At 40.4% G+C, this 9,699-nt stretch overlaps 2 protein-coding genes across 6 annotated transcripts; one reads left to right on the top strand and one right to left on the bottom strand.

The window, feature by feature from the left end:
• Nucleotides 1-1,436: 1,436 nt before the first annotated feature.
• LOC112466582 (zinc finger protein 346-like) lies at nucleotides 1,437-4,435 on the top strand. Of its 4 annotated transcripts, none has more exons than XM_025034742.1 (7): nucleotides 1,437-1,794; nucleotides 1,879-2,038; nucleotides 2,194-2,392; nucleotides 2,468-2,606; nucleotides 2,701-2,730; nucleotides 3,792-3,937; nucleotides 4,136-4,435. In XM_025034742.1, the coding sequence occupies exons 3-7, from the start codon at nucleotides 2,204-2,206 to the stop codon at nucleotides 4,307-4,309; spliced, it is 678 nt and encodes a 225-aa protein (XP_024890510.1). In that variant the 5' UTR covers nucleotides 1,437-1,794; nucleotides 1,879-2,038; nucleotides 2,194-2,203; the 3' UTR covers nucleotides 4,310-4,435. The 4 variants fall into 4 exon arrangements, with proteins under 4 accessions (XP_024890510.1, XP_024890509.1, XP_024890507.1 ...); XM_025034741.1 differs by having other exon boundaries at nucleotides 1,438-1,794; nucleotides 1,879-2,026; XM_025034739.1 differs by lacking the exon at nucleotides 1,879-2,038 and having other exon boundaries at nucleotides 1,525-1,794.
• A 4-nt stretch (nucleotides 4,436-4,439) lies between these two features.
• Nucleotides 4,440-9,175, bottom strand: LOC112466581 (dynein regulatory complex protein 1). Of its 2 annotated transcripts, XM_025034738.1 has the most exons (10): nucleotides 8,411-9,175; nucleotides 7,761-7,869; nucleotides 7,302-7,652; nucleotides 6,744-7,141; nucleotides 6,409-6,625; nucleotides 6,227-6,353; nucleotides 5,935-6,149; nucleotides 5,723-5,874; nucleotides 5,423-5,652; nucleotides 4,440-5,314 (listed from the first exon to the last, which is right to left on the bottom strand). In XM_025034738.1, the coding sequence occupies exons 1-10, from the start codon at nucleotides 8,533-8,535 to the stop codon at nucleotides 4,890-4,892; spliced, it is 2,349 nt and encodes a 782-aa protein (XP_024890506.1). In that variant the 5' UTR covers nucleotides 8,536-9,175; the 3' UTR covers nucleotides 4,440-4,889. The 2 variants fall into 2 exon arrangements, with proteins under 2 accessions (XP_024890506.1, XP_024890505.1); XM_025034737.1 differs by lacking the exon at nucleotides 8,411-9,175 and having other exon boundaries at nucleotides 7,761-8,241.
• Nucleotides 9,176-9,699: the final 524 nt, after the last annotated feature.

The following is a 9,699-nucleotide window of genomic DNA, read 5'->3' as shown; positions in this document are numbered from 1 at the left end:
CGACTGGAAGCGACCGAATAGAACCCCATGGGCTCGCTCTTGATCTGCTGATCGAACATGGATGTCATAATGTCAGCCTGCTGCGGTTGAACCAGCTGCTGAGACTGCTCGTCCTGCTGCTGCGCTGCTTGCTGATGGGGGAGCAGAGTCAGGTTGCGCTTGACAAACTGCTCATATCCTGCGTACCAATCCACCTGCGTGCGTGAACAAAGATCTCAGCGGTACGCCCTGGATATGGGAGGAGGGACGCGAGGGGGGGAGGGGAAGCGGCGTCAATCAGCGCGCGAGCATCACCCGCCGACGAGACGGCTGCGGCGCGCGCGGTCCGGCCGTGTGTCAGGTTAGACACCCGAGGTCCCGCTTTGACATTTATCTTTGACAAGTGACAGAGGGTAGCCAGACACGATCAGCTGATTGCATAACTTTTAACCGCGGGGCGCGTCGCGCCACGGCACGGACGCCACGGCGGAGGGACCGTCGGTCGGGGTCGTCGGTGGCGATTGACGCGAGCCGCTCTATTTTTAAAGGGTCGGCCGACGGAGAAAGCGGCGAAAATATAATCGGCGAGCGAGACCGGATTCCTCTCGCCGAGTGGAAGAGGGGGAGGGGAGGGGGAGAAGGTACGTGGTCCGTCGTGTGCGCGTCTCCCCTCGGAGGGAATAAACGAACGGGACGCGCTCGCCCGCACGATACGAACCTTTGCTGATGTAGTGGTCCGGGTCTAGGGTCGAAAAACGTCGCGCCTCATCGAGCGCACCGCCTCCCTGCGTCGTGCGGCTTCACGGGCAATCGCGAAACATTTGTACGGTCAAATTTGTTTTTCTCCGACACAAAATATAAGATGGCTGCTACTATATTTCGCGACGGGCACCCACACGCGCGCACACGCACGCACACGCACGCACACGCGCGCGAGCCGCGAGATTGCCGTCGAGCGGCGCGGCGAGCCGCGCCGCCTGATTGGCCGCTCGCCTTAGGCCGCGCCCGCCCTCCCCGCCGTCCCCGACTCGCTCGCGACGATTGGACCTCGCGTCGTGGCCGAGCGTTTGCGACAAACGGAGTCACAGGTCACAGGTAATTCGAAGTAAACGCGAGCTCGACAACGTTTTAGGTATTAAAAATGTATTAAACGTACGAGAAACGCGAAGAACAGGATAACGGATGCGCGTCGATTGATGCAAGATCGAGGCGATACGAAGGAGCTGATACTCGCGATTTCTATAAAAAAAAAGGATCATTTAAAGTACCAATTGTTGACAGATGACGTTGTCACAACAAGAGCTCCGATATACCCGTCGCGTGACACGACATTTGAAAATCCGTAGAATTCCACGACGAGGGACCCAGAGGGACCAATCGCGCGACCAATGGCGCTCGTCCTGCGAGGGAACGGAAGCTCCTCATTGGCCGTGCCTCGATACACAGACTTCTACCGATCGGTTCTTCGTCAGCTGCACCGTTTGCACTCTCCGGACACGGGGATGAAACGGACTGTACGATCGAGCGTTGGTGGGAGAAAGAGAGGCGGGACGAGACGAGATTACGAGAAGCGCGGACAGGTGCAGCTTATGACTCTTGTGAGTGAGAGCCGAGACGCCGAGAGAGCGAGAGAGGACGAGAGATCTCACGGGGCCCGCACGTTGATGTCGTTCGGTGCGTCCAGGAGGAGAACGGTGATTTGAAAAAGCGCTATATTTACACGGCGGCTTCGCGGAGCGGAGCAAAAAAAATTGTATTCTCACAACAGCGGCCTATACACCGATACCGCTTTACGCCGAGCAGGAATTTGTAACGGTAAATATCACATGTCGGCACAGTTAGATTTGATACTCCGACGAAACGGCCGCGTTACACCGATCTAATATCGTACAATTGTAGCGCAAATTTGTAGCGTATTCTCTCTCGTACAAGTCCTCGACAATAGCACGCGCGGGCGCGTGTGTGTGTGTGGTGTGTGCTCCGGGAAAGATTTTAGACGTTAGGAGTTAGGATAAGACGAACGACGTCCCGTACGACGATAGACACGGTATATTAAATTGTAAATATTGTAATAACTCTCTCCCCTCCGATAATAGCATTCGCTTTTCATGTCCATGAAGGAGAGATGCTCGACTAGCTATTGTTTTCAAGTCGATCATGATCGTCTCGCTCGAAGGAGACGATCAGTTAACGTACGTTTAACGTGTGTTCTAGACTGGAAAAAATGGCTGTACCGTCAGAGACCGTCATGAACACGAATCTCGATGATCCCATAACGAAGGCGGTGGTCGATAATATAATGGGCAATCTGCCCACGAAAAAGCCTCTCGTTCGATGCGAAGACTGTGACCTTTCCTTCACGAGCCAAGCGGTATTAGATACCCACTTACAAGGTGCACGTCATGCTAAACAGGTTAGTAATAAGATGTACATTAAGTATCGGATGCCCAAGTACAGTGTACATTATTTAATATATGTTGTGTTACAGGTGAGATCTAAGAATATAATGGCAACTCTCGAGGAAACAAAGATCTCATTTTCCAAGGATGAAGAGACAAACGGGCTCAAATGCAATGTTTGTAACGTGTGCCTGAACTCTATTCAACAGTTACAGACGCATCTCAATGGTAATGAAAGTATTAAGTATTACTTGCGATATATCATTAAATTCAGCATAAAGTTAAGGTAATATTGAAAATGACATGAAATATGTATTTGCAGGAACCCGTCATAAAAAGAAATTAATGAGAGGTAATAATAAAGCCTATATGGTAAGAAAAACACTGCCATATGGTCTTAAAACTAATCGCTTCATGTACCTGGATAAAATAGAGAAAAATACAGTTGTACTTGTTTATAGCTTAGTATTGTTCGCATTCGCATGCTTGACGCTACTGCTCACTTTTGCTTTTCACTTCTTTCTATGAATTAACTATGTGGAATTAACTTGCTTGCCATTCGCATAACTTTTATTGTTGTAGAATTTCAGTGCTAGTAAGCGCTTAGTGATAATTGCAAATTTGTTGTTATTCTGCGTTATTATTTATTATTATTTATTTAATATTTAATTATTATTGAAAAAAAAAATTAGTAATATATTATATTTGTTTGCTTATTAACATGTTATCGTGAAAAGCAGCTTGATCACGACTTGTTTGCATATGTTACATTTAATAAACTAAGTTTGTTTGACTGTACCTCTTAATTCCTTCTCATGTATAAATTTTACATATGTATTACTTTTTTATTTACTATATTGCTGTGTTATAGAAATATTTTTTGTTATTTTTTAATGACTGCTTTATATACTATGAAAAATATTTCATGAAAAATAAAGAACAACAAATAATGCGAATTATTAAATTTTCGTACAATGGCGTTATATATACATATATGTATGTGTCTATTTTTCTAAATTTATAATTTAATTTTTTTAAATAAAGTAAGGAGCGACTGTTTTCATATAAAACAAAGATTCTATGAATTTCAAAGTAATCGTAATAGACATATTAATAAAAATCATGTAAAAATATTTGGTAAAAAAAACACATCATATATAGGTATTAATATTCGATCCCTATATTGCTATAAAAAGTTTGTAAATTAATGGATTACTTTCGCATGAAAATACGCTTTATTTTAACATATTGCAGAGATACTCTTAGTAATTTTATATTATTAAGATTATATGCGCTCATTAATGACCAATCTTTTTATAGCATGAATGTAGTGTTCAAGCTGATTTATTATCACAAATTACCGCTTCTGCGGCTGTGATATATAGATAGTGTTGATCGCACATTGATGCTTAGGTGAATGGGATGGCAAAGAGGTTGTCACCCAAGGTCCCTCGTTGAAATCGACTGGTAGTGCGCAACAATCTGTTCCCGTAAAAAGGAGTTTACATACCTGCGAAATATGTAACAAGTTCTTCAACTCTCCGTCTCAATACACTGTGGTACAATAATTTTATAAATATTTGCGCACATTCAATTTTATCTGGATACAGTATTTCACAATTGTCACTTTTTTCTTTCTTTTTGCAGTATCTGCATAATTTTTTCGACACTTTATATAATTTGCATTATATAGAAATATCGAGTTCGTAATGTACGATATACTTAAAATTTAATATCGCCCGTTTATATATTTGCAGCATATGAATTCGGAGAAACATGCTGACAAAGTGAAGAGATCTAGGGATCCAAATAAAGGATTTCTTCCATATCCGTATCGGAGAAAAGCAAAACGAAATATCGCTTCCAGGAATCAGATATCATCTTTGTCAAACAGCTTTGTATCGAACCCATATTTTACATATCAGCCATAAGTTACATAATTTGCACATTTTACTTTGAGTTATATTACGAGATCGTTTCTAATATATCTTATTAACTAATAAATCATAATTATATAAATATATAACAAATGTAAATATACATATTTGTAATTTAAATTTCCGTAATTTTTTTCTTTTTAAAGGATTGCAACATTTTTATTCAGAAGGAAAGAAACAGGAATTTTTTTTTTCAAATAGCAATATATGAAAGCAGTCAACCGAGTTGATTAATCATCTTAATATTAAAATTGAATAAAAAGTTTTTGTGTAAAGAGTTGTAGAATCCATCATTGTTTAAATCATCAGATGAGATAATAAGAGTTACAAAATTATATATAGCGATATAATGATATTATTTATGTATATTTACATTTTACTCTGGCTGTCAAAAATTATATATTGAACTTAATGAACTGTAAAATTTAAGTTGATGTATTCACAAGTTCCATTCTAAGTCACTTCGTGAATAGATTGTACATCATCTTGCGAGAATCCATCACGTTCAGGTTCAGACTAGAAAAGAATGCAAGGTGTTAATATTTCAAGTTCATTTTTCAATATAACGCGATATTTAGTATATCTGATATATATTATTTTCTGGCATTACTTGAATTATGTATGTTTTCAATAAACGCCGTAATTCTGCGTTCTGTGTTCGTAAAGATTCCACTTCAATATTCAAACGATGTCGTTCTTTTAATATTTCGTGATACTTTTTAAGTCCGATCAATAAACCATCCCAAAGTCGTTCCTTCTGTGCTGGGAAAATTTCACTGTATCGCTTCCAAAAATCGGTCACATCCTGAATTGTCATATTTCGGGATACAACTGTCTTTTTCTCCATTAATTTTTCTTGAAATGTTTCTGGCATCTCTTTCCATTTAACAAAATGATATCTTTCTATGAATTCTCGCAATGCTCTGGTGACAAACGTAGCTTCAATTTCAAGCAAGTGTCCCTTGTCACACAATAAGCGTCGTTGCATTTGATCATCGTCTGTACGAAATGAATAGAATTAATATTAATTTTATTATCTTATTAATATAAAATTTCCCGCGGCTCTTAATTTCCGCTCATTAAATTCGGAAGTAAAAGTACGTGTACCCTTAACGATATCACTAATAGATGCATGAGAAGTTGAAGTACATTCCGCGATAGGAAGTAACGTTTCAGTTGAAGAACTTCGAGACGAAGCGCCCGTGATGCTCGTATCATCACTAGGAGTAGATGATTTTTCGTCACAGATTGCTTCTTTAACGGCGGCAATTAATTTAGTTTCGTCTTCCGTGAACTCCTCAGCAACTCCACAGACATCTCCACAGACTTCTTCAACGCTGATATGTCAAATATAATATTGCTTATAAAATTATTAAATACGTTGTTTAATCGTAACCGTCTACTTACTCCGTTTTCAGCGAAGGAGATTTAGTAAATTCGTCATCGGTGGAGCTGCTTATGTCCTTGCTCATGTCCTTACTACACACAGGACAATATGCATATGGCAGAAAGAAATTCAAGAGAAAGCCAAGCTCCTTCTCGGATTTAATGTTTAACGCCTAATAATATACGACAATGTTACAACGAAATGATATGAGATATCTCGTAAGTACGTTTACCTGGAACACATTATCCAATCGTATGATCAACTGATCATTCGCGGTGTAGGGTAAGAGCAGCTCGAGCAATCTATCTTCGATCAGATAATCACAACGATCGGCAATGTTCTTAATAATACGATTCAGCAATCGTCTTTCTAAATTGATTTCCTCGATGGTGCTAGCCGGTTTGTAAGATTCACATATTGTCTTCTTCTCGTTGATCAATCTGTTCTCTTGGAGAATGCAAGCATGTACGTGTCAGGGAAATTTGTTGCGGGATTGATTAAAAGAAGGTTTAATCGATCGTTACCTTCTTCTATAGTACACATCACACTACTATAAGACGGCAGATCTTTCTTTTCTAGCAAGGTTTGTTCAGGTGGACTCCACTCCATGCCCAATGCTTGTTCGTATATGACTTTGTCAGCATTTAAAATCTGAAATGCATTAGTCTTTTAACGTCGATACAATTAAAAACCTATTTTAGCGTACCTTATCGAGCAACTCATTCGCATTTTTCGCATTCATATCCCAAATTTGCATGTACTTCTTGTCGTTAATTCTCGTGAAGTGGTTCGACTTTTCTACTAAATCCAAAATATTCTTGTGCGCTTTTATGACCTGATCGGTGAGCCTCTGTATCTCAAGTCTCGTGTTCTCTTCCAATTCGGTATAATTTTTTTTCAAACCATTGATTATATCTTGAAGTCTGAAAAACACGCCAGTTTACTGCAGATTAATCATAATTAATTGTCGCGATCTCGAGGAGCGCGAAGCCTTGCTGTATTCGATCGTATGGAATAATTCGATTTGCATTCAATACCGACTTATTAATTCTTCTCTTTTGCTGATTTTTCACTATGGTGTTTTCGTCTTCTCGTCGCTTGAGCACGGCATAACTGTAGTCCAGTTTCTCGACGTTCATGAAACACAGCGCTTTTGTGCTCTGCACCTCCTGCTGGAGCTTCTGAATCTCAAGCTCGAAGCTGATTTTCTGCGCCCGGAACTCCTCCTGATGCTCGATCACGACTTTCTTCATCTCTTCCTCGTACTCGCGCATTATTTCCTTCCGCCTGTCCAATCCCGCGAAACTGTCCTCCCGTAGCTTTTTGTACAGCGCTTCCCACTTTTCCGAGAGATTTTCCAGCAGCATTTTACGCTCAGACTCCATTACGTCATTAATAAGCGATAACTCGCAACGGTAAGCTTTGGTCATAATGTTCATCTAGATAAAATATACGAGTTCTTAATACGGGCGAAGTCATGTTAATATCATTATCAAAAGAATATACACATATAACTTTATATATCTATATTTAACTATTTATATCTATATAGATCTATATCTAACTATATATCTGTATCTTTATATGTCTATATCTAACTTGATTGTCCATCCTATTGATCAATAAATCTATATCCTCATTCTGACTCTTCTGGTCAGTAACGAATTTAAGATCGGCGTTCTCCAACTCTTGCCGCAGCTCCGCGATGACGGCGTCTTTCCTCTCCATGATCTCCAGACACTTGGCATTTTGGGCCTCCATCTCCGCGTGTATGTCTAACGGGTCCTTGGACGCGAGTATGTTTGACCACTTCTCGTTGATCACCCGGTACCTTCTCATGCATTCCTCGTCATCCTCCTCGAGTTTCCTCAACAACGTTCTCCTGATTTCCTGCGCCTCCCTCCGTCGCTGCAGCTCCCTAGCATCGTTCGCCACCTTCACGGAAGTCACCTGTACGCAATTTTATCAGTTTGATCTCTTTCGTTAATATTTTTAATACGTCGCGAAAATATCTAACTTAATATAATTATATAAATGGTATAATTTCGTTATGCCAACCACTTCGTCCCCTTCCACCGACAAGTTTTCCAACAGTTCAGAACTAGCAAGTATTTGTCTTTCGGTGAGCGTCTTCTCGACAACCTCTTCATCTTCAGCATCTGTTTTTCTGCAAAAGAGATCGTCACAATTAATATTAGACGGAGAAAAAAAATCCGATCTTTGAAAAGAGATCGCTACAAAGGCGGCGAAAGATAAAATTGCGAAAATGCGAATATTACGAGGAATATTTCTAAAGTTCTGAGAATTGTGCTCTGAATCTTTTATTTTATTCAATTTCGTCAACATTACGTTTTAGTTCTTCAATATATATTCCATTTAACTGAACACACATTTATCTCGGCGTAAAACCATTTTTTAAAGGCCATCTTCGAAAAACTTTTGAGGGCGCGATTTCCGAGAACTTTGTAAACATCCCTCGTAGTTGCGCAACATATAGGACATAATCATTCATTATCGTCCGCACATTGTGTGTGTGTGTGTGTGTGTGTGTGTGTGTGTGTGTGTGTGTGTGTGTGTGTGTGTGTGTGTGTGCGGGCGGATTATTCAATTTTTTAAGAATAAATCGAGGGGGGAGGAGAAGGTTGCGAATCTTCGCAGATTGTTATTTTCAGTCAGCCGAGTGTCAGAAGGGAAGCGTTAATCCTTACTTAGTTAGCGCTTCTAGGCGCCGCTGAATACGGACGCGGCGCGCTAATTTCCGCTCGTTCGGATCCGACGACGTAACGGACGGCTCCTCCGCGTCCTCCGCGAACTCGGGATATCTGTCATTCATTATATTTATCTCTATTCGCCGCGTGCGTGCGAAATGCGTCGCGAAAAAAAAAATTCAGGGCAAAGTTCAGAGGGATATTCGATTGTGAATGTGAACGCGCGTTTGAAATGACAGAGCGGCTATTCGCGCTGAAACGGCAAAATGCTTTTTAACGTTAGCGAACGTTCGTTCTCTCTGTAATACGGGACATACAGCGTTTGTTTGTTCAATATTCGGTCTCCAAGTCGAAGCGACGACACGGACACGCGATTTCTGCGCGTCGCGAAGCGTACAACCGACAGGGAAAAAAAGAAAAATATTTCTCTTCCTTTTCCTTCTTTCTCCTTTTTCTTCTTTGCATTTTCGTTATTTGAAATAATATTTTCGAATCGCCGTTGGTAGAGGTGCCCTTCATCACGTGTTAAATGTATGTATATACATATATGCGTATATTATAGATATATAGATGTATTTTTAGATGATAATACAGTCAGGTGACAATAGCCGCTGTTGATAACTATAATATCGCCTTGATAGCAATGCGTTGCGCTGAGAGATGTCACTACACATCAAATCGACGGGCTTTGCTGCCAAATAGGCCTCTGCTCGTACTAGTAGTAATCTATTTTTTTCTAATAAAAGTACTTTCGATGTCCAGCGAAATGGGCTTAATCTCCTTGAATGCCAATATTTACTATGTTTAATGAAAAAAAAACTCGATGTACATACAGGCATAGGAATGATCGAGATTCGCTCATTCATTGTGGATTGATACTCCGTTACATACATTTATTTACACATTTCATACATACATGTTTTTAACGAGCGACAGTGCAATAAATATGTGAGAAAAAGCTGAAACTAGATGCAATCTAATTTAACTAGATGCAATCTAATTTAAAAATAATAAGAAGAATGGGAATAAAAACGACATCCATGTACGCGTTTGATGTGGATGAACCGGAATAGCGGAAGCTAAAAATCGTTTCTTATTTATGTCTCTAAATTAAAGAAAGAACCTCGTAACATCTGCGGGGACCTGATATACGCACAGTCATTTAAGCTTAGCAAACCTAAAAACTCGAACTCGACATGCTGCGAACATTAGGCCTGTTCGTTTTAGCTGAACTTGCACACTTCATCTTTTCTCTTTTTCTCTTCAGCGTAAGTTCAGCTAAGACGAAC

This window comes from Temnothorax curvispinosus, unplaced genomic scaffold (assembly GCF_003070985.1).
Source record: "Temnothorax curvispinosus isolate PA1 unplaced genomic scaffold, ASM307098v1 QBEX01016378.1, whole genome shotgun sequence".
NCBI lineage: Eukaryota > Metazoa > Arthropoda > Insecta > Hymenoptera > Formicidae > Temnothorax > Temnothorax curvispinosus.
Note: the sequence above shows the minus strand (reverse complement) of the source record. Positions and strands in the feature narration are given on the sequence as shown.

Bases quoted from the DNA above. Each gene is read 5' to 3' on its own strand.
- LOC112466582 (XM_025034742.1), top strand. From the start codon at position 2,204: ATGGCTGTACCGTCAGAGACCGTCATGAACACGAATCTCGATGATCCC. The intron at 2,393-2,467 runs GTTAGTAATAAG...GTTGTGTTACAG, and splicing joins GTGCACGTCATGCTAAACAG to GTGAGATCTAAGAATATAAT. The intron at 2,607-2,700 runs GTAATGAAAGTA...ATGTATTTGCAG, and splicing joins GTTACAGACGCATCTCAATG to GAACCCGTCATAAAAAGAAA.
- LOC112466581 (XM_025034737.1), bottom strand. From the start codon at position 8,048: ATGTTGACGAAATTGAATAAAATAAAAGATTCAGAGCACAATTCTCAG. The intron at 6,626-6,743 runs GTCGGTATTGAA...CGTGTTTTTCAG, and splicing joins CAAAAGAGAAGAATTAATAA to ACTTCAAGATATAATCAATG. The intron at 5,315-5,422 runs GTACACGTACTT...CATTTCGTACAG, and splicing joins TATTAGTGATATCGTTAAGG to ACGATGATCAAATGCAACGA.